The sequence below is a fragment of the Pelophylax lessonae genome (genome assembly GCF_965119305.1).
Source record: "Pelophylax lessonae genome assembly, chromosome: 3".
NCBI classification, from domain to species: domain Eukaryota; kingdom Metazoa; phylum Chordata; class Amphibia; order Anura; family Ranidae; genus Pelophylax; species Pelophylax lessonae.
In genome coordinates this window covers 640,705,431-640,730,278 of record NC_138770.1, presented here as the reverse complement: position 1 = coordinate 640,730,278, position 24,848 = coordinate 640,705,431, and the positions used below count along the sequence as shown (strand labels likewise).

The 24,848-nt window shown below is 46.3% G+C and overlaps 1 protein-coding gene across 1 annotated transcript in view; it reads left to right on the top strand.

Annotated features, from left to right (window-relative positions):
* SRBD1 (S1 RNA binding domain 1) overlaps positions 1-24,848 on the top strand; it is a 399,572-nt gene that overhangs the window by 15,529 nt on the left and 359,195 nt on the right. Inside the window, exons 2-6 of the mRNA XM_082249845.1 lie at positions 8,278-8,351; positions 13,153-13,306; positions 14,554-14,670; positions 18,439-18,771; positions 22,881-23,047. Of these exons, the coding sequence (XP_082105971.1) occupies positions 8,278-8,351; positions 13,153-13,306; positions 14,554-14,670; positions 18,439-18,771; positions 22,881-23,047 (845 nt within the window). The remainder of the gene's footprint in view (positions 1-8,277; positions 8,352-13,152; positions 13,307-14,553; positions 14,671-18,438; positions 18,772-22,880; positions 23,048-24,848) is intronic.

The following is a 24,848-nucleotide window of genomic DNA, read 5'->3' as shown; positions in this document are numbered from 1 at the left end:
CTATTTTTCTTTGTGTACCATCAGAGAGTGGACTGTCTGTTAAAACTTGCACGGCTGGATGTGCTGGCTAATGTGAGTGTGTTCTTCTTTATACATGGTTTCAATAAATTGATACACGGAGAGCACTAGATGTGTCCCTTTCTTTTTATATATGCATGAGATACATCCGCGTTCAAATAGGATTAGAGGATCGTTAACCATTTGAAAACCTGCTGATCATCATCCATAGGATTATATCCCTTTCAGGGGACTGCTTGTTCTCACCCACTGGTAACACAGGGGTCAGAACGTGAGGTGGGCAGCCATCTTTCAGTGGGTGGAGGTGTGCACAATAGAAGATTCACTTTAAAGGCACTTTCTCCCCTTTGGATTTGGGTTTTTGCACAAGTTTATTTGCACTTTATTGGGACCATATGTCTGATGAGATTTTTTTTTTTTTTTATATCACGATTATGGACATTTTATATTTATATCTAATGGGATTTGTTTCACTAATGAAATTTTACTAAGATTTGTATTTTTAATATTTATTACATTCGTATTCTTTTAGTGGCGCTGCACTTTTTTGATTACACATTTTTGAATATTGTAGTGGAAACGTACTTGGTGTCAGCAGCCACTTTTTGGCCCCATTCACACTGGGGCGACGCTACTTGCCGGGGCGACCTCACAAGTCGCGGTGTGCAGCTCGCACCGCGACCTCGTAGCGGCCGGCACGGACTTCATATCATTGAAGTCAATGCAGGTCGCTCTAGGTCACCCCAAAGAAGCTCCGGACCCTTTTTCTAAGTCGGAGCGACTTGTGTCGCTCCTATTAGAATGGGTCCACAGCTTCTCTAGGGCAGGCAACCTACGGCGACCTGTCAGGCGACCAGGTCGCCTGACAGGTCGCCCCAGTGTGAACAGGGTCTTATAAGTGCTGGTTCACACTACCACTACCAGAAAGTCGCCCTGTGACTTGAAGAGACTTGTTTAGAGACTTGTTTAGAGACTTGTTTAGAGACTTGTTTAGAGACTTGTTTAGAGACTTGTTTAGAGACTTGTTTAGAGACTTGTGCACTACTTTGAAGAGACAGGCGACTTTGTCTGTGGGGAATGCCTGGCTAATCTCTTTCTTCTTCCTGGAAAGTCTGATAACAAGTCGCGTCAATTAAGATAAGGAGGCAACTCCCATTGAAGTATATGGGACAGTCGGATCACAGGTCACCTCAAAGTAGTACAGGACCCTTTTCTGAAGTCGGAGCAACTTCAGTAGTGCCAATTAAGACGGCACTGATTGATTAACATTGCTTTTGTTATGTCAAGCGACCTGGGGCAACACAAGTTGCCTCACAAGTCGCGCTAGTGTGAATGGGCTCTAATTCACTTGTTATTTTAGTATTTATTGTTTGCACTTATTTATTTTCACATAGTTGTTTACTAGGTTGCGCTGATTTTTTACCTTTTTATATTATACAACTGCTTGGCCAAAAAAAGTCGCCACCTGGAATTAACAAAGCAATCACCTAAACTAAGCATGCACTAACTATCCTATTGGTTACTGCATGTGCCCAAAGAATGAGGTCAGCTGACCTCCTGAATATACTGAGTGACCAGGTTATTCCATCAATGGATTTTTTTCTTCCCTGATGGCACGGGAATATTCCAAGACAATGCCAGCATTCATTGGGCTCAAATTTGTGAAAGAGTGGTTCAGGGAGTATGAGACATCATTGTCACACATGGATTGGCCACCACAGAGTCCAGAACTTACCCCATTGAGAATCATTGGGATGTGCTGGAGAAGGGTTTGCGCAGTCCTCCGACTCTCCCATCATTTGGTGAAAAATGAATGCAAAATTGGACGGAAATACATTTTCTCTTACGTCCTCCGACAGTCGCCGCCCCTTCATAATCTTCACCAATGGGTAATTGACCTTTGCTCCGCAGGAGTAGCTAGGCAACAAGATTTGTTAATATCAAAGCTTTTAGCATATCACACCCCTAGGGGGCGGTCCCCTCAGTCAATACCTCCCTGCTTCCAGCATTCTCAACTCAGTTTTCAATTGCCTAGCTTAGGAGTAGCTGGCTGTTCCTGTGCTGGGGCTTTCAGTCTCAGCCTTCTATCCTCTTTTTGATTTTATTTCAAGTATTTTTCTCTTTCTTTTAATTAGCTGTTTTTTTCTCAGCATTAGTTTAGTTTTCTTCGGATGAAGATGATCATGCGGAGCTGGGTCTCGGACTGGCCACCCTGGATCCCAGGGCTGAGAGCCAGGGGTTTCCCCAGCCTGCCATCGAGCGTTCAGCTCAGGTTTCCCTGGCATATTGAACGACCCATCCCTGTTCGCTGCAGGGATGCTGCCTGTGAGGTGGCTACCTCACCGGACGCCATTTGCGGTTTCGCACCGCAGTCCACTGCGTCCTGGCTGCGACACTTCCTGTCCTCAGTACAGCGGTTTGGTCGCTAGAGAAGGCTCCCCACGCCATCCGGAATGGTAAGTGTTTTTCTATGTGGGGACCTGTCTGTTTGGGTGTCAGTCTGTGACTGTGTGACCCGCATGTCTGTGTAAGTGCTGAGCTCCCTGTCAGATTCCTGTGATAGCTGCCTTTCTGTGGGCTGCGGGGGGGCTCTCCCACTCTGCTGTGTAAGATGTATGGGGCAGACTGGGCTCAGACATGCTGTGCGGCGACCGCTGAGCGGCCCGCCATTTTTTTCGGCAAACTGTGGTGACCGGCCCTGTGTGGTACAGCGGTACATTTTGGCGGCGATCGCTCATACAAGCACATGTCGGCGCCATTTTCTTATTGCCTAAATTCCCTCAGCCGAGCGGCCATGTTTGTGAAGCCTTCATAGGCTATATAGGGCGGTCAGTCATTGCATCACTTCCTTTTTCACTGGAACAGCGATCGGTGGCAGCAGCTGTGTGGTCTCTCCAGGTTTTTACCTTTCTTATCCTGTATTTCCTTGCTCAGTGCTCCTTATCCCTGCGGGGTTCGGTACATACAGTAGTGCGGTGGACTGCGCTCGCCGCGGTCTTAAAGGGGCAGTCCTTTATTTCAGTTGATACTGGGGCATGGATTCTCAGGATTGCAAGTTTCCTGCCACCCTGGTGGGGGGCCAAGGGGCTGCTGCATCCCCCGAGGGGGCTGATCTGGCTGCTGTTGTAGCGAACTTGGCTTCTCAGGTGCAGATGCTAATGGCTGATCGATCCGCAAAACGGCCCAGGTTATCTATTTCCTCTGATTCAGAGGGCGATGGGGCTGCTATGGCTGGAGTGCCCTTCTCAGGGTCTCGTTCATCTCTGGACCTTGTGGGGTCTGAGGGGGAGGCTGAGGTAGAAGGAGTTGATACTTCTCCCCCTGGCTCGCCTGAAGAGCTTGCACTCATGGATGAGTTGATTACTTCTATAAAGGAAACACTGCATCTGCAGAATGAACCAAGTCCTCCTGCTTTGATGTCCTCTTATGGGACGCAAAGGAAACGCAAAACAGCGCAGGTTTTTCCCTGCCCTGCGGAATTTCAGCGCGCTGTTGATGAGCAATGGCGCAATTTAAAGAAGCCCTTTACTGTGCCAAGTAAGTTCAAGCTGCGTTATCCATTTACACCCACCACTGATGAGCGTTGGTGTGTGCCGCCTCAGGTGGATCACGCGGTGGCAGTTTTAAATAAATCTACTGCAATTCCTGCTGAGGATACCCCGGTTTTCCGGGACCCTACGGACAGGAGATTGGAGTCTCTGGCCCGTCATGCTTATACGGTTGCTGGTTCTATGCTGAAGCCTATTTTTGCTTCCATTATGGCAGCCCAAGCTATTGCGGATTGGACGCAGGTGCTCAGGCGCACCCTGGTGGCTGACTCTGCTCCGCCGACAACATTGGCTATGGTAGATCAAATTCATCAGGGTGTCATGTATTTGTGCAATGCAGACTTGGATTTGGTCCCTTTGGCTGCACGCCTCTCCAGTTTAGCGGTGTTGAACCATCGCCTGATATGGCTGAAATGTTGGTCGGTCGACCAATCCTCTCGCAAGACTCTAGCTAATCTTCCCTACGCGGGATCTCGCCTTTTTGGCGAGTCTTTGGATACTCTGATAAAGGGAATTTCCGGGGGTAAGAGCACTCTCTTACCCCACACTCACAAGAATAAGTCTGTTCGCGGTAAGAAGAATACCTCGTTTAGGCCCTCTCAGGGGTCCTTTCGTGCCTTTCGGTCGCAATACAAGGGCAAGTCCTTCAAGGGCCAAGGCTCCCAGAAGAAGCCGTGGGCAGGTAAGCAGAAGTCCGGCCAGTCCGGGTCCGCTGCCCATACCAATTGGGCCTGAAGGGGCGCCCTTACCCGGTTCTGGGGTGGGGGGACGTTTGCTCGGTTTTCTTCAACCCTGGCTGGCCCATATTCGGGACAGATGGGTTCAGGAAATCGTTCGATCTGGTTACAAGATCGAGTTTCTCTCTCGGCCGGCGGGCAGATTTTCCCCCTCAAATCTTCAGCTATCTCCGAAGCGCTTGCAGGATCTGCACCTGGCGGTGCGGGACCTGCGGACTCAAGGAGTGGTGGTTCCGGTGCCTCATCGGGACAGATTTCGAGGGTTTTACTCCAATTTGTTCACTGTGCCCAGAAAGGAGGGCAAGGTACGTCCGATTCTGGACTTGAAAGCTCTGAACCGCTTTGTGCGGGTTCGCAAGTTCCGCATGGAATCCCTGCGATCGGTGGTGGCTGCCCTGGTTCTGGGGGAATTCATGGCCTCCATCAACTTGAAGGATGCGTACCTTCACATCCCCATTTTCGAGGGTCACCAGAGGTACCTTCGTTTCGCCATTGCGGAGGATCACTATCAATTCGTGGCGTTACCTTTCGGTGTCGCTTCGGCTCCGCGGGTTTTCACCAAGGTGCTTGCGCCGGTCCTGGCTCTGTTACGAGCCCAGGGCATCTCTGTCTTGGGGTATCTGGACGATATCCTGCTTCGATCGGCAACCAGTCAGGACCTGGTGACCGACCTGTCCACTACGATACAGACTCTGCAGGAGTTCGGTTGGACGATAAACTTTCCAAAGTCAACGCTGTGTCCGTCGGTTCGTCTTCCCTACCTGGGGATGATCCGGGACTCTGTTCAAGCGAGGGTCTTCCTACCGGAAGACAAGCTCCGGACACTTCAGGACGAGGTCAGGTCCCTCAGGGACAACCGACACTCGTCTCTCCGGACATGCATGAGATGTCTCGGCTTTCGAGGCGATCCCCTTTGCCCAGTTTCACACGCGGGGTCTCCAGGCAGAGATTCTTGCCGAATGGGACGGGCGTCCGCAGTCCCTGGATCTGAGGATCTCATTGAGCCAACGCACCAGAAGGGATCTTCTGTGGTGGCTCCAGTCCCCGGCGGTGTCGGGGGGCAAATCTTTTCGTCCATTGTTGTGGATGGTGATCACCACAGATGCCAGTCTGTCGGGCTGGGGTGGTGTTCTGGGCGCTCTGTCCGCCCAGGGAACTTGGTCGGGGGAGGAGTTGTCCCTTCCGATCAACATTCTGGAATTGAGGGCGATCAGACTTTGCCTTCTGCGATGGACGGACCGGCTTCGGGGCCGTCCGGTTCGGGTTCAGACGGACAATGCCACCGCAGTGGCCTATGTCAACCATCAAGGGGGCACCAGGAGTGCCCGAGCGGCTCGGGAAGTGGCCGCCATTCTGTCATGGGCCGAGACGCACGTTCCGGCGATAACGGCAGTTCACATTCAGGGGGTGGAGAACTGGCAGGCGGATTATCTGAGTCGCCAGACCCTGGACCAGGGAGAATGGTCCCTCCACCCGGAAGTTTTCCGGATGCTGTGCGCGAAGTGGGGTCTTCCAGATGTGGACCTGTTCGCGTCTCGTCTAAACAACAAGGTGGAAAGGTTCGTGGCCAAGATGCGCGATTCGCGGGCGGACGCCTCGGACGCGTTGGCGCCCTGGCATCAGTATCGCCTGATGTATGCCTTTCCTCCGATTCAGCTGCTGTCCAGGTTCCTTCGCAGGCTGACCTCGGAGTCACGTGCGGTGATTCTTGTGGCACCGGACTGGCCTCGCCGGTCTTGGTACGCGGACATCGTCAATCTGGCAGTCGACGCTCCGTGGCATCTGCCGCTCCGAGAAGATCTTCTGTCTCAAGGGCCGATATTCCATCCTGCTTTACAGTCGCTGGCTTTAACGGCCTGGCTGTTGAAGGCCAGGTCCTGAAGGATAGGGGTCTCTCCCCTGAGGTCATCCCTACTTTGATTAAGGCTAGAAAAGCCTCTTCCGGTAAAATTTACTACCGTACTTGGAAAGCGTACTTTGCCTGGTGTGAGTCCAGGGGGTATTCCCCTCGCTCATATTCGGTGTCGAGAGTGTTGGCTTTTCTTCAAACTGGAGTGGACCAGCGTTTGGCGCTGGCCACGATTAAGGGTCAGATTTCTGTGCTGGCTGTTCTTTTTCAGCGCCCAGTGGCGTCTAATTCGTTGATTCGCACTTTTGTTCAGGGGGTGCGACACTTGGCCCCTCCTAGGAGGGAGCCTTTGCCTCCATGGGACTTGAACCTTGTTCTGTCCGTGTTGCAACATGCTCCTTTTGAAAAGATCAGGGAGATCTCGTCGTCTCTGTTGTCCAAAAAGGTTGCCTTTTTGGTGGCTATAACTTCGGCTCGTAGGGTGTCGGAGCTGGCGGCTTTGTCCTGCAGCTCTCCCTACTTGGTGATTCACTTGGATAAGGTGGTCTTGCGACCTAACCCTTCCTTTCTTCCGAAGAGGATCTTGGAATTTCACCTGAATGAGGACATTGTCTTGCCTTCGCTTTGCGCGAAGCCTAAGCATCCGAAGGAGGTGGCTTTGCATGCCTTGGATGTTGTTCGGGCGATCAGGGTTTACCTGTCATCGACTAAGTCCTTGCGCAAGTCGGATTCCCTATTCGTCCTTCCAGAGGGACCTCGGAAGGGCATGGCGGCGTCGGCTGCTACCATCGCCAAATGGATCAGACAGACGATTGTGCAAGCCTATGCTTTGAGGGGGAAGGTTCCTCCATTCCCTGTGAAGGCGCACTCTACCAGATCTCTGAGTACGTCTTGGGCCTATCGTCATCAGGCTTCTGTGGCCCAGGTGTGTAAGGCGGCGACTTGGTCGTCCGTTCACACCTTCTCCAAATTCTACAAAGTGGATGTTCAGGCATCGGCAGATGCTTCCTTTGGCCGTAAAGTTCTTAGTGCGGCAGTGCCTTAGGGTCCCTTGTTTGGGCCCTTGGCTGTTGTGGTGTTTTTTTACCCCTGGGTTACTTGTTGTTCCTGGGTTGTTGCTCCTGTTGAGCACGTTTTCCTGTTGCCAGGTTGGTTCTCTTACTTTGGTAAGGTTCCTTTCTCTGATGTGGGTACTGCGTTGCTTTATGCGCGGCTGCGTTTTTTTCCCACCCCTCATGTCTACACTGCTCTGGGACCTCCCATTGGTGAAGATTATGAAGGGGCGGCGACTGTCGGAGGATGTAAGAGAAAACTGAATTTTTGTAAAATCTTACCGTAAAATTCCTTTCTCTGAGTCCTCCGACAGTCGCCGCCCCGCCCCTCTTTTGGGGTTTGTTTATGTACTCTACTGCTATGCTACCAAACTGAGTTGAGAATGCTGGAAGCAGGGAGGTAATGACTGAGGGGACTAAAAGCTAAAAGCTTTGATATTAACAAATCTTGGTGCCTAGCTACTCCTGCGGAGCAAAGGTCAATTACCCATTGGTGAAGATTATGAAGGGGCGGCGACTGTCGGAGGACTCAGAGAAAGGAATTTTACGGTAAGATCTTACAAAAACTCCGTTATGTGACATTGCAGAAGCTTATCTAAACAATGCCACAGCGAATGCGTGCCGTAATCAAAGCTAAAGGCGGTCCAACAAAATATTCGAGCAGGGTCTCTCAACCAGTGATCCGTGGAAAGCTAGGGTTCCTCCTAAGGTTGCTGGGGGTTCCTTGACCAATGGGCAACTTCTGCCTCTCAGATAAGTTCCCAATGACACCATTGTTCCTTTTATCTCTCTGTAAGGGGGTAATTCTTCCCAAAGATGACAAGCGTAAGGAGCATTGTCTCCACTGACTGTCACACTAATGTGTTATGAGTTTTAGATTTTTCCCAGAGACCAGAAATGTATATCAAGGGTTGCTCTGTGTTGAAAAGGTTGAGAAAGACTGTATTAGAGTGTGTGACCTTTTTTATATGGCTGGGCAGTGTATTATATTATACTCCTAATTTATTATATCAGACCTATATTATACAGTACCTTATACCTATAGATCACTCTCTCCTCTGTTTGAATTGTAGATGTCTGAGCTACCTAAGCGAGTGAGAAAGTCCGTAGCCGTCCCGAAGCTGGAGATGTCCTTCCTGAGTGGGATGTGAGTATTATACTACACGTGTGTGTACAGCAGATTTTCAGTAGGTGATGAAAAGAAAACACTGCTTTAAATGCAGAACCAAGGGCAAAACCTTTTTTTTCTTATTTTGTGCTGGATTATTATAGAGGGCTAGTTTTTTTCTGCCATTTGTGTCTCATTTGGTAGGGTTCCCTTCACTTCCTGTCCCATAGCCATAACAGGAAGTGAGAGGAAATCCCAACAAAGCAAAGGGATCCCTGGTTATCACCAGAACTAGTGTCCCCATTCGAGGATTTCCCCTCGATGCCTGTTATGAATAGAGAAACCTAAATATTACTTCTCAAAGTTGGATTTTTACAGGCACATCATGAAGCAGACAAAAATTATAAAAAGACATAGTTAATTGTATTCATTAAAAGAGAATGGATGAATGACAGCTAAAGCACGGCCGGTCAGTTCTAAGAGGGTGTCATACGATGTCCTCCTGTGATCGCGCCTGCCGCGGCGCGCTTTGTGGTCGCAGTGTCCTGGACACTGCTGATCACAGATTGAGATAAAGAGCCAATCAGTAGCTCTTTACCACATGATCAGCGGTGTCCAATGACAGCCGATCATGATGTAAACAGAAGCCGGTTATCGGCTTTACTTTTCTCATGCTGACAGTCCGAGGAGAGGAGAAGAGAGCCGGTAACTGGCTTGTGTAAAAGGGACATCTACACTGATAATCAGGGCACTGATGACCAGTGTCCTGATTATCAGTGCAGTCTCAACAATGCCCACCAGTGGTGCCCATCAGTGTCACCTAACAGTGTCCATCAGTGCTGCCCCGTCTCCTGCTTTCTGAAAGCTCAGCCAAGCTGTATACATTTTGCAATTTGAATTGATGTAGATAAGAGAAGACTGCAGATAAACAGGTACAATATATGTAGGAGATTTCTTTCATCTCTGTATCACCTGAGGCCAGTCATTTCAGTGGTTATATATTAGAGTTGCGCGATTAATCGTTAAAAAATCGCCATCTTGATTCACCCCCAACGGTCCTAATTCAGCTGGCCCGCCTACAATCAGTACAAATGAGTTTCAAGCGTGTTTCTTTAGTGCTACGTTTGTACTGTTTTGTGCCATAAAAATTTACATTTGTGCTGCTTTCATTTTTACGATATTAGCAATTGTTTTTTCCAGACTATGACCTCACCCAGCCCCCCCCTACAACAGCCAAAAGACACGAAACTGGGCTGGTTTTACGCTATTAATGATTTATTAAACGATAGAACAAAGATTTAAACAGCACAAACGTGGCACTAACCAACCAGCACATTTTCATATCTTTTGGCTGTTGTATGGGGGGCTGAGTGACCTTTTGTGACTTTTATTAAATCTTTAATAACGCAAAAATGACAAAAGATAGAATAAAGATTTCAACAGCACAAACGCAGCACCAACCAACCAGCCCAGTTTCATGACTTTTGGCTGTTGTAGGGGGGCTAGGTGATGTCGTAATCTAGAAAAAAAAAAAAACAATAGCTAATAACTTAAAAATAAAAGCAGCACAAATGTAATTTTTTACAGCACGGAACAGCACAAACGTAGCACTAAAGTAACACGCTTGAGTTTTTTTTATTTGTGCTGATTGTAGGCGGGGCAGCTTTGCTGAGCTAGTGTAGAGCTGTTCTCTGCTCACTCACAGCTGTCAAAGAAAAAAAAAAAAAGAGCCTCCAGCAAATGTTTATCAACATTGCTAAGCTAAGTGCTGGGAGATAACTATAAACATGTTTTACAATGTATCATTTCGTTCTTTTAGACCATTGGTTCTAAGGGCTGGTTCACACTTATGCGAGTGCGGGAAGGCTGCGAATTCGCAGCCTAATCCCGCATCGCACACGCACCCCCGGCAGTTCACACTGCCATATGCGATACGCTGGGGGTGTCAATGTAATCTCAACGACACCCCCAGTTTGATCGCATATCGCAGTGCGATCGTGCAGTTCGCACAGGATCGGATCGCACAAGTGTGAACCGCTGTGCGATCCGATCCTGATGCGGCTAGAAAAAAGGGTCCCTGTGCGTGTTTGGTGCGGCTGCGGTGCGAATTTAGCCATACAAACTGTATGGCTAGACTCGCACCGCACAGCCGATCGCATGTAATGTCGGAGCAGTGCGCTCCGACATTACATGCGAACCCCCCACACGCACAAGTGTGAACCGGGGCTTAACCTTGTTGGAGGTACTGAACCCCACCAGTTTCATATGCGCATTCACCGAACCCTTCTTAATTGGAAAAATAAAATATGATTTTTTTTCAAATTCAAAACATAGGTATATATTTAGGTATATATTTATACATAGGTGCACAAAATGAACAAAACCATTAAAGAACAAAACCATTAAGAACAAAGAACAAAACCATTAAAACATGATTTTCACACAAAAACATAATAATGAATTTGGGATAACTTAACTTCAGCCGCTTTTCCCAGCATGATATTCGCCATCTTCAACACAGCTGGTTTTATGAGTGTTTCACCAATGGTGTGTGGTTTGCCCTGCTTTGCGATCAGGTAAGCAACTTCGTACGATGCTATGAGGATCGGTTTGTTGATGGGTACAAAGCCGAGAACAGGCAGACTAGCCTTTTCATCGAATCTGGCTCTCCTCACCTTGAATTCAGCGAGCGTTGTGTTCTTGTATTTTCCATCTCCATGCAGCTTAAGGAAGTGTTCTCTTAAGCCCCGTACACACACGCAGATCGTCGTCATACAAATGTTCGTCTTTTCTCCCCGGGATGTCGGTGTCTGTTGAAAAGTGCAAAGACAGCACAAGGACAGCACAAGAATTTTGTCCGCAGACTTCAGCTGACTGCAGAAGTGATGTCATGTAATGGTTAACTTTCCCTGTGTTTTTTATTTTCTGAGCATGCCCAGTCTTGCAAATCTGCGGTCTGTCGGCTGATTTCTGTACTGACAGGCGAACAATCGTCCGTTCTGGTGTCTGCAGACAAAAATTTTCATGTTTGCAAGAAAGACTCTTGTCCGCGGATTGTGTGCAGACAGCTGTCGGAGGCACCATACTAACACGCATACAATCGGCAGATCTTTCGTCCGCCGACGTTTGTATGACGACGATCTGCGTGTGTGTACGGGGCTTCAGTTTTGCCGGTGCTAGACTAGAATTGCTCAACTTGGCATTGCAAATCATGCAGTTAGGACGCTGACTCCCATCACGTTCTGTTATACATGTGAATCCATATTGTACATATTCGTCTGACCACTTTCTTTTTTTGCTTGACATAGTTAGTATGAAGGGATTAAAATATTAAGAAAGAAACCACACGACGTACCATCACAATTCGACTACTGGGCGCGCCAAATTCCCTGCAGCACAGATAGGCCAAGCGATGTTGCGTGATCACCTGCAGCCAATGAGCGGGGCGTGTCATCATGAATCATATGAGTCAGGTGTGTGCTTTGACCTCCGCCAAACCCGCAAGACTGACTCACCGAACCCCTGGGGTTCGATCGAACCCAGGTTAAGAACTACTGTTTTAGACCAAATGAATTTCCATCTGTAAATAAAGGCAGTTTAAACCACTTTAAGTCCCGGTTCACATTTGTGCGATACGCAGGGGGTGTCAATTAAAAGTTGACACCCCCAGTTGAGATCGCATATTGCAGTGCGATCTGCAAGTTCGCACAGAATCTGATTGCACTAGTGTGAACCACCATGCGATCCGATTCTGCTGCGGTTAAAAAAAAGGGTCATGTTTTTAGTGCGATTGCGGTGCGAATTTAGCCATAAAAACTGTATGGCTGAAATTTGCACCGCACAGAGATCGCATGTAATTTAGGAGCACTGCGCTCCGAATTACACGCGATCTCCGTGATCGCTCTAATGTGAACCGGCACTAAAGACATTTGTTGCTTACAAGTGTAAATCAGTATTTTTTACTAGAAAATGTCTTAGAACTACCAAACATTATATATATATATATATATATATATATATATATATATATATATATATATATATATATATATATATATTTTTTTTTTAGCAGAGACCCTAGATTATAAAATGGCGGCTGTTGCAATATTTTAGGTCACACACTATTTTGCGCAGCGGTCTATCAAACGCAATATTTTGGAAGAAATACACTCTAATGAATTTTTTTAAAAAAAGCTTTTTTTGTGTAATGTGAAATATGATATGCTGAGAATGGTGATCTTTATTCTAAGCAAAAAATTGTGATTCTTATTTTATCCAGAATCGGGCAGCTCTAGTATATGTGAGGGTTTACAACCTCTTTAGAGATCATGACTCAAACACCCTTAAAGCCAGAGACATCCTGGTGACTAGAATGTTCGCATGTAGATCAGCAATGGCAGAATCCATATTTCTTTCAGTGCATGTTGCCTTTAATTAGTCAGTAATTTATCTGTATCCCCATTGGGGAGATTTACCCTCTGTTTGTACCGGTGGCCATTGTCACCAAGAGAAAAAGTGAGAGGGAAAATCCAAAACTTTAGATTTTTTTTTTCCCCAGAGCAAGAGGTGAGGGGACATGTTCCAATGTGGGAACAACATTCTAAGATGGTAATTCCCCACACTTTGGGCTATTTCCACTAACTTTCTATTGCATCTCTGGGAAAGGAAGTGAAAGAGAACAAAAAGAGAGAAAAAAGAATAAACAAAATAACAAAACAGCGGTATTAACTCTTTTCCACACTATTCAAAAGTAGAGAAAGAAGTTTTGGCTGTAGATATACTTCAACCATTAGTTTAACCTTCAGATATTTTTGCTTTTACTTGTCAATGCTCTAATCAGGTCAGACACAGAAGACGACTCTCAAGAGGATGAGGAAGAATGGAAGCCGGAGGCGAAGGCCCCTCCAGTGAAAAGACAAGCTAGGAAAACTAAGGAGCCAACTAAGAAACCTGCAGCAAAAGCAAAGACTGCGGCTGCTCCCAAACCACGCAAGGTGAGGGATGTGTATATAACTTTATATATATTCTTCATGTAACGCTTCCAGGACAGACCAGGTCAGCCCCATCACAGTGAATTGATCTGGTCCTTTCCAGAAGCGCTACTGGAATATGTTTCGGCTTGACTGGACTAACGCAGTTTTGAGTGGAATTTTGGTTTCTGTGCACTCAGAGATGAATGCCTACAACCCGGGTATTCTTCATCTTGGGCATTCATTCCTGAACACATACAGCACTAAACATAACTGGCACTTGGTACCGCATTCAGCCCCTTCCAGCCGCAGCAAATTTCAGCCTATTAGAGTCTTTGACAGACTGTAGGGCTGGATGGTGCACTTGACCCTCCGGGGCATTAAAACACTGAGATTGGAGGTACAGCAGCTAGTGTCCTTGTGTGTGCAAGTGGCCTACAGCAGATGACGGTGTTTTCAGGGATTACTGTAATAGCATCCAGAGGTAATAAATGCCAGTAAGTGTTACACTTTGGCATCCATGCACTTAGCATAAAAAATATCTGATGCTGGGTCTGCTCTAATGTGATAATCGATCATAGTGTGGGGGGTAATCTATCATAGTGGAGGGAGTAATCTATCCTAGTGTGGGGGTAATCCATCATAGTGTTAGAGTAATCTATCATAGTGGGGGGGGGGGGGTTATTTATCATAATGTGGGGTAAGGTAACCAATTATAGTGTGGGGGTAATCTGTCATAGTGTGTGTCTGTGGGGGGGGGGGGGGTAATCAATCAAAGTGTAGAGCTGGGGAGATCATCTATGCAATGTATCCTAGTGTGGAGTAAGGTAATCCATCTATCATAGTGTGCGTGTGGGGGGGGGGGGGGGGATAATCTATCATAGTGTGGGGGTAATGTGTGTGTGTTGGGGGGGGGGGGGGGTGATCTATCATAGTGTGGGATAAGTTAATCTATCATAGTGGGAGAGGGAGGGTGGGTAATAAGTGTGGGGGTTATCTGTCATAGTGTGGGGGGGGGGGGGGTAATCTATCATAGTGGGGGGGGTTAGCTATCATAGTGTGGGATAAGGTAATTTATCATAGTGGGGGGAAGGGTAGGAAGTGTGGGGGTAATCTGTCACAGTGTGTGTTTGGAGGGGGGGGGGATCTATCATAGTGGGGAGTTAGCGATCATAATCTGGGGTAAGGTATTCTATTGTGTGGGGGTAATCTTTCATAGTGTGTGTGATGTAATTTTTTGCCCTTTACTATCTTTGCATGTAACAAATTAGACTGCTGCCAAAAAAACTAGCAAAACATCCATCCCTGATAATGAAGAATCAGGAATACCATCTGAGAGTAAAGACAGCGATGCATCAACATTTCAGGGGATAACAGTTAAACAAGAGGTAAGAATTTTTTGCATATTGCAGTAAAAGGGCATTCTACAGTTTCCATGCCACTAGTTAGATCTATAATAGACCTATCTCACTCCCCAGTATCCATGTCATATGTTAGATCTACATCCCAGTGCACACATCTCACTCCCCAGTATCCATGTCATATGTTAGATCTACATCCCAGTGCACACCACTCACTCCCCAGCATCCATGTCATATGTTAGATCTACATCCCAGTGCACACCACTCACTCCCCAGTATTCATGTCATATGTTAGATCTACATCCCAGTGCACACCACTCACTCCCCAGTATTCATGTCATATGTTAGATCTACATCCCAGTGCACACCACTCACTCCCCAGTATCCATGTCATATGTTAGATCTACATCCCAGTGCACACATCTCACTCCCCAGTATCCATGTCATATGTTAGATCTACATCCCAGTGCACACATCTCACTCCCCAGTATCCATGTCATATGTTAGATCTACATCCCAGTGCACACCACTCACTCCCCAGTATCCATGTCATATGTTAGATCTACATCCCAGTGCACACCACTCACTCCCCAGTATTCATGTCATATGTTAGATCTACATCCCAGTGCACACCACTCACTCCCCAGCATCCATGTCATATGTTAGATCTACATCCCAGTGCACACATCTCACTCCCCAGTATCCATGTCATATGTTAGATCTACATCCCAGTGCACACATCTCACTCCCCAGTATCCATGTCATATGTTAGATCTACATCCCAGTGCACACCACTCACTCCCCAGCATCCATGTCATATGTTAGATCTACATCCCAGTGCACAACACTCACTCCCCAGTATTCATGTCATATGTTAGATCTACATCCCAGTGCACACCACTCACTCCCCAGCATCCATGTCATATGTTAGATCTACATCCCAGTGCACACCACTCACTCCCCAGTATTCATGTCATATGTTAGATCTACATCCCAGTGCACACCACTCACTCCCCAGCATCCATGTCATATGTTAGATCTACATCCCAGTGCACACCACTCACTCCCCAGTATCCATGTCATATGTTAGATCTACATCCCAGTGCACACATCTCACTCCCCAGTATCCATGTCATATGTTAGATCTACATCCCAGTGCACACCACTCACTCCCCAGCATCCATGTCATATGTTAGATCTACATCCCAGTGCACAACACTCACTCCCCAGTATTCATGTCATATGTTAGATCTACATCCCAGTGCACACCACTCACTCCCCAGTATCCATGTCATATGTTAGATCTACAGTGGGTACGGAAAGTATTCAGACCCCCTTAAATTTTTCACTCTTTGTTATATTGCAGCCATTTGCTAAAATCATTTAAGTTCATTCTTCTTCCTCATGAATGTACACATAGCACCCCATACTGACAGAAAAACACAGAATTGTTGACATTGTTGCAGATTTATTAAAAAAGAAAAACTGAAATATCACATGGTCCTAAGTATTCAGACCCTTTGCTCAGTATTTAGTAGAAGCCCCCTTTTGATCTAATACAGCCAGGAGTCTTTTTGGGAAAGATGCAACAAGTCTTTCACACCTGGATTTGGGGATACTCTGCCATTCCTCCTTGCAGATCCTCTCCAGTTCTGTCAGGTTGGATGGTAAACGTTGGTGGACAGCCATTTTTAGGTCTCTCCAGAGATGCTCAATTGGGTTTAAGTCAGGGCTCTGGCTGGGCCATTCAAGAACAGTCACGGAGTTCTTGTGAAGCCACTCCTTCGTTATTTTAGCTGTGTCCTTAGGGTCATTGTCTTGTTGGAAGGTAAACCTTCGGCCCAGTCTGAGGTCCAGAGCACTCTGGAGAAGGTTTTTGTCCAGGATATCCCTGTACTTGGCCGCATTCATCTTTCCCTCGATTGCAACCAGTCGTCCTGTCCCTGCAGCTGAAAAACACCCCCACAGCATGATGCTGCCACCACCATGCTTCACTGTTGGGACTGTATTGGACAGGTGATGAGCAGTGCCTGGTTTTCTCCACACATACCGCTTAGAATTAAGGCCAAAAAGTTCTATTTTGGTCTCATCAGACCAGAGAATCTTATTTCTCACCATCTTGGAGTCCTTCAGGTGTTTTTTTAGCAAACTCCATGCAGGCTTTCATGTGTCTTACACTGAGGAGAGGCTTCCGTCGGGCCACTCTGCCATAAAGCCCCGACTGGTGGAGGGCTGCAGTGATGGTTGACTTTCTACAACTTTCTCCCATCTCCTGACTGCATCTCTGGAGCTCAGCCACAGTGATCTTTGGGTTCTTCTTTACCTCTCTCACCAAGGCTCTTCTCCCCCGATAGCTCAGTTTGGCCGGACGGCCAGCTCTAGGAAGGGTTCTGGTCGTCCCAAACGTCTTCCATTTGAGGATTATGGAGACCACTGTGCTCTTAGGAACCTTAAGTGCAGCAGAAATCTTTTTGTAACCTTGGCCAGATCTGTGCCTTGCCACAATTCTGTCTCTGAGCTCTTCAGGCAGTTCCTTTGACCTCATGATTCTCATTTGCTCTGACATGCATTGTGATCTGGAAGGTCTTGTATAGACAGGTGTGTGGCTTTCCTAATCAAGTCCAATCAGTATAATCAAACACAGCTGGACTCAAATGAAGGTGTAGAACCATCTCAAGGATGATCAGAAGTAATGGAAAGCACCTGAGTTAAATATATGAGTGTCACAGCAAAGGGTCTGAATACTTAGGACCATGTGATATTTCAGTTTTTCTTTTTTAATAAATCTGCAACAATGTCAACAATTCTGTGTTTTTCTGTCAGTATGGGGTGCTATGTGTACATTCATGAGGAAGAAGAATGAACTTAAATTATTTTAGCAAATGGCTGCAATATAACAAAGAGTGAAAAATTTAAGGGGGTCTGAATACTTTCCGTACCCACTGTACATCCCAGTGCACACATCTCACTCCCCAGTATCCATGTCATATGTTAGATCTACATCCCAGTGCACACATCTCACTCCCCAGTATCCATGTCATATGTTAGATCTACATCCCAGTGCACACATCTCACTCCCCAGTATCCATGTCATATGTTAGATCTACATCCCAGTGCACACATCTCACTCCCCAGTATCCATGTCATATGTTAGATCTACATCCCAGTGCACACATCTCACTCCCCAGTATCCATGTCATATGTTAGATCTACATCCCAGTGCACACATCTCACTCCCCAGTATCCATGTCATATGTTAGATCTACATCCCAGTGCACACCACTCACCCCCCAGTATCTATGTCATATGTTAGATCTACATCCCAGTGCACACCACTCACTCCCCAGTATCCATGTCATATGCTAGATCTACATCCCAGTGCACACCACTCACTCCCCAGCATTCATGTCATCAGTTAGCTGTAACCCTAAAACATGCAGCTCAGGGCCCATTTTTCATGTCACCAATTATGTCTATACCCCAATACATACAGCTCACTCTTCAGTATCTATTATGCCAGTTTGATCTACACCCCAATACACAGCTCATTCTCCAGTATTTATTGCAATATATTGCCCACTCCCTAGTATCCATGTTACCATTGGGATGGGCTGTGATGGGCCCTCAAGCACATTTGCTAGCCTGAAAGAAGGAAGGCTGCGCCCCAACAGTGGGCCACGGCCTGGTGGTTGGGAACCACTGCTTTACAGCTTATTGTTCTCTCTTGGACTACATGTACTCTTGAAATTACAAGATAAACACTGGACATACTTTATTTTACTCTTTTCTTTGCAGAGAATGTCAATATCTCTTGAGCCGCCCATCAAGGAGGAAAAGCCAAAGAAAAGAAAAGTGGAAACGAAAACGCCTAAAGCAAAGCCAACTAAGGTGAAGGCGGAGAGGAAGAGTCTCGGCATTAATGAATTCCCCTCTACCAGCAGCAACGATATGAATATCAATTTGAAGAATGAGCGAAGATCTGAAGAGGAGGAAGAACCTCCAGATGACTTCACGTTTGGTCCACCTACAAAAAAACTCAAGACGTCAGACTCTACAGGGAAGCCGGTGAAATATGGGAGCTCCAGCTCAGGCCGTGAGGGAACTGAGATGAACTGGGACATTGTAGAGGTAAGTACTCCAGAAAGAAAATTGCGATGCTTGGCACCTTGCTCCTACGCTCAGAATCAGGTTCTCAGACTGCCTCTATCCTGGGATTCTCACTTGGCATCCATTAATGGCTAAGCCTTGCTGCCCTCTAGGACCGGGGTGGTCGACAAAACACTGTAGACACAAACAAAAAGAAGGGCGCACCAGCCTAGCGCCTGTGAGGCTCTGAGGAAGAGGCACTGCCTCGAAACGTGTTAGCCTTTCTATTTTCATGAGATATCAAAATCTTACATCATGGATGCTGTTCGATGGAGTTGATATGCTGGTTTACATCGCATGTTTGTGAGTAGCCATTTTTTTATATTTTATCAATAAAAAGCCTACTGAGGATAATGCGCTAGGCTGGTGCGCCCTTCTTATTGTAGAGGTAAGGACTGACCATTTCCTCTCTGGAGCAATCTTTTCATATTTCCCAGACGTTAAAATCTGCATTTATGGAAAAAGTGGCAAAGTGCTTAAAATTCCCTAAAATTATCCACGTAAGGACTGCCCCACAGCCGATATACTGCTACAGGGCAGCCCTCCTGTGCAGAATCACATATATATATATATATATATATATATATATATGTATGTATGTATGTATGTATGTATATGTGTGTATATATATATATATATATATATATATATATATATATATATATATGTATGTGTGTATGTATATGTATATATATATGTGTATATGTATATGTGTGTGTGTGTGTATATATATATATATATATATATATACTGTAGAGTGCTTTAAGTGGCCCAAAAGAGGTGCCGGTACTCTATTGTAGTCTATAAATTTTGTCGCCACCCACCCCACATCAGGGTCCCCACAGAGCACCCCCCCTGGCCTGGGCTGGGACTCCGGAGCAGGGGACTCACTGGTGGTGACTGGTCTGGCTCTGGAGTGGGAAATATTATTGGGGGGGGGGGGTCAATTGAGGGCGCAGATGTCCAAAATGAGCGTACTAGTACGCTAAGACGCATGGAGAGGTGGCGGTATGCTCGAGCCATATTTGGAAGTGGTGATACTGAGTACCAGTGCATACCAGCCCACTTAAAGCACTGTATGTATGTATGTGTATATATATATATATATATATATATATATATATATATATATATATATATATATATATATATATATATGTGTGTAATTCTGCACTTCCTGATTATCCAGCAGAACATTATTAAAGCCGAAGCCGATCTGCGGGTTCTTGGGAATGGATTCCCACCGGCACCTGCCGATTGTCAGGCAGAGACACAGAATGGAGCTTTGCCTATGTAAACAAGGCAGAGCTTCGTTCTGGGAGGAGGGGGGGGGGGGGTTTGTGTCCATCACTTCCTTAGTAAAAGCACACAGTACAACACAGTACATAAATACACTAGCTAGACACACAGTTAACCCTTTGATCGCCCCAAAATGTTTAACCCCTTCCCAGCCAGTGTCATTAGTACAGTGACAGTGTATTTTTTTATTTTTATTGAACAGATAAAAATGTATCGAAAGATTGGCAATGTTCTAGATGTACATAGTATTTCACCGATTCCCAATGCAATGCATACATAAATACATTAAGCATTAAGCCTTTTGCCTTGCAGGTAAGTAAGAAAAAAAAAAAAAAAAGTGCAGCTGTTTACAACCGCTTAATTAGAACAGATTTTATTAAAAACTCATTAGCATATTGGTGAGGTGTAAAAGGAAGAACCAAGGAAGGTAAAATATAAGCAGAAAAAACTTTAACTGTAATAATAGTAGCCGACTGGCTGTCATAAAGAGCCAGGAAGTATGCATTTCTATGAGCTACAATGATGGTGAAAGTTAAAGCAGTTCTACATTCTGTGCATTAAAGTGTTACTAAACCCACAACAGTAAAATCACTGTGGAACCTAAGGGGTTAATCCTTTGCATTGTTTAAAAAAGCTGTTTAATCCTGTCTTCTCTGATCCTCCCCTTCCTCCACTGTCTCCAAACCATCTGATAGAACAGAGGCTAGGGGACAAGCTGCACATGCTCTGTTTGGTGTGTGTTGCTGGAGAGTTTTTTTTGTTTCTTGGGAGGTTGCATGTGATCAGCAGAGGGCCAATCAGCACTGTCCAGACAGAGGGTCAGGGGTCCTGCAGCCTCATAGGACAATCAGGGGAGAATGAAAACTCCTCCTGCAAGCTTTAACTAGACACTGATAGAAGTCACAAGACTGCTGACTAGAAAAGGTATTTAGCAGTTTATATTTACTAAAACTATTGCATTATTTCCAACTATTTCCATGTTCTGTGTAGTTTGGGAGACCAGATATAGTGAATGCAGGCTCCTGGGTTTAGGAACACTAGGGTAAAAAACTTTCTGTGTCATAGGATCTCCCCTCACCCCCGATACTTGCCTGATCTTGATCCAGTGATGTGCTTGAGAGCAGCGTCTCTCTCTCTCTCTCTCTCCTCACAGCACAGATTGATAACAAAGGGAACTATTGGGTTCTGCTGCTGTCAATCAAATTCTGTCATGAGGGAGACGGGGCGAGCTGTGCTGTCTGTGTCAATAGATGCAGGCAGGGCGGCTCAGTAGTGAGCCCACATGAGTGCATAGAAAGCTGTGATGAGGGAGAGGGGGCGAGCTGTGATGTCTGTGTCAATAGATGCAGGCAGGGCGGCTCAGGAGCGAGCCCACATGAGTGCAAAGAAAGCTGTGATGAGGGAGAGGGGGCGAGCTGTGCTGTCTGTGTCAATAGATGCAGGCAGGGCGGCTCAGGAGCGAGCCCACATGAGTGCATAGAAAGCTGTGATGAGGGAGAGGGGGCGAGCTGTGCTTTCTGTGTCAATAGACACAGACAGGGCGGCTCAGGAGCGAGCCCACATGAGTGCATACAAAGCTGTGATGAAGAGGAGAAGCCAGTAGCTCTGATGGGGGGACCCTAGAAGAGGAGGATCGGGGCTGCTCTGTGCAAAACACAGAGCAGATAAGTATGACACGCTTGTTATTTTATTAGAAAAAAAGCAACGCTCTACAATTACTTTAACCACTTCAGCTCCGGAAAATTTACCCCCTTCCAGACCAGGCCATTTTTTGCGATGCGGCACTGGGTTAATTTAACTGACAGTTACGCGGTCGTGCAAAGCTGTACCCAAATAGAATTGATGACCTTTTTTTCCCACAATTAGAGCTTTTTTTTTTGGTGGTATTTGGTCACCTATGCAGTTTTTTATTTTTTTTATGCTATAAACAAAAAAAGGCTGACAATTTATAAAAAAAAAAGCAATATTTTTTACATCCTGCTATAAAAATTCCCAATAAAAAAATGTAAAAAATCAAATTTCTTCATCAATTGATTGGTTCGCCCAAAAGTTATAGCGCCTACAAACTATGGGATATCATTTGCTATTTTTTTATTTTTTACTAATAATGGCGGCGATCAGCAAATTATAGCAGGACTGCGATATTGCTGAGAACAAATCGCACACTAACTGACACTTTTGGCGCTATTGGGGACCAGGGACACTAATACAGTGATCAGTGCTATAAATATGCTCAGTCACTGTACTAATGACACTGGCAGGGAAGGGGTTAACATCAGGGGCGATCAAATGGTTCAATGTATGCCTAAGTTGTGCTTACTAACTGTGGGAGAGGGGCTTTGACTAGTGAAAGGCAAAGATCTGTGTTCCCGCTTAGCGGAAACACCGGATCAATACCTTCCCCTCTGACAGAACGACAGTCTGCTTTGTGTATATAGGCAGATTGTTGGTCTGCCTCTGTACGGTCTAATCGGTGGGCGCTGGTGGGCATTGAGTCCGTGGTATCCCCTGCTGGGCTCTTGCCGTGTATAATCACAGCGGGAGCGGGTCGCCGGAGGCGTGGGTGCCTCAGACCTCGAAGTGTCAGTTTACGTACTGGGTACATGATCTGGCACAGAGCGGCCGCCCTGCCGCTGTAAATGCACGTGGGGCGGTCGCTAAGCAGTTCATATGCTTTATAAGTCATGTGGTGGGTGTAAAAAAAATCTGAGTGGAAGCCGATATCCATATACAGACCCCATATTTTTCAGATTAATAATGAGCTATGCGGTGACATCTTTTTTTCCTTTTAGGTTCTGGCGGATCGCACCAATTCAGATCCCTGGGTTTGCGCTAACCTGATTAAGCTGTTCCAGGATGAGAACACCATTCCATTTATTGCCCGCTACAGAAAAGAACTCATCAACAATCTCGATGCCGATGCACTGCGAGAAATACAGCAAGGCTTGGAAGAATTGAGGTAAGATTTTTAAATACTTTTTGATTTTTATTCTAATAGAATATATACACTGATCAACCATAACATATATGACCACCCATCATAATCTGTCAAGGGATGGACTCTGCTAGGCCTCTGAAAGTATGCTGCAGTATGTGGCACCAAGCCATCCCTAAGCCTGGGTACACACTGTTGTGAATGTGGCACCAAGCCATCCCTTTGCCTGGGTACACACTAGTGCGAATGTGGCTTAAAGCGATCCCTAAGCCTGGGTACACACTGCTGCAAATGTGGCTTCAAGCCATCCTTTAGCCTGGGTACACACTGCTGCGAATGTGGCACCAAGCCCTCCTTTAGCCTAGGTACACACTGCTGCGAATGTGGCTCCAAGCCATCCCTTAGCCTGGGTACGCACTGCTGCGAATGTGGCACCAAGCCATCCCTTAGAATGGGTACACACTGCTGCGAATGTGGCACCAAGCCCTCCTTTGTCCTGGGTACACTGCTGCAAATGTGGCACCTAGCCCTCCTTTAGCCTGGATACACACTGCTGTGAATGTGGCACCGAGCCATTCCTTAGCCTGCGTACACACTGCTGCGAATGTGGCACCGAGCCATTCCTTAGCCTGGATTCACACCCCTGCGAATGTGGCACCGAGCCATTCCTTAGCCTGGATGCACACCCCTGCGAATGTGGCACCGAGCCATTCCTTAGCCTGGATGCACACCCCTGCGAATGTGGCACCAAACCCTCCTTTAGCCTGGGTACACACTGCTGCGAATCTTGAGTGGTTTAGGTGCAGTTAGCGAGACCAAGGTTCGCTTGTCAATTGAATAGAATGGATTTCTATGTGTTTGGTTTACATACTAACGTTGCCAATTTGGTACGGGGGAAAAAAAACAACAATCAGAATTACTGCCCTTGACCTCGGTGAACAATCAGAAACAGACTTCATTGAGGTGGCCTGAGGGCCCAATGTCCTCTAGTGGGCCCTGTGCCCACTGCCTGGCACGGTGGAGCTGGATTGCCATTTGCCATTAAACACCAGAATTGGCAGGTCCACCACTGGCACCCTGTGCTTTTCACAGATGAGAGCAGGTTCACCCTGAGCACATGTGACAGACCTAAAAGGGTCTGAAGAAGCTGTGGAGAACGTTCTTCTTCCTGAAACATCGTTCAGCATGACCTGTTTGGTGGTGGATCAGTGATGGTCTGGGGAGTCATATCCATGGAGGGACACACAGACCTCTACAGGCTAGACCAGCCTTTCTCAACCTTTTCAAAACAGAGGAACCCTTGAAATAAATTTCTTGTTCTCGAGGAACCCTGCTAAAATTAGAAATCTACAACTCATGACACATTAGTGTGACAGTCAGTGAGAAGAATGCCCCTTACAATTGTCATCGTTGTGAAGAATTACCCCATTACAGATAGGTAAAAGGAACAATGATGTCAGAGGAAACTTATCTGTGAGGCAGAAATTGTCCATTCCTTAAGGAACCCCTAGCAACCTCAGGAAGAACCCTGGTTGAGAATCCCTGGTGTAGAGTGTTAGTGTAGTGCAATATTTAACATTTTGGTACCAAAACCCAAAATGTAAGATGCGCTTGGCCGAAAACCAAAAATTAGTTTTTAAATAATATATATATTTTTATGTATATTTGTATTATATCCAACTTTTTAATTAATATCATTAATTTAAAGCGGAGTTCCACCCAAAATTGGAACTTCCGCTTTAGGGAGTCCTGACCCCCTGACATGCCACATTTGGCATGTCATTTTGGGGGGGGGGGGGGGGGAGCGGGTACCTAGTTTTGACAG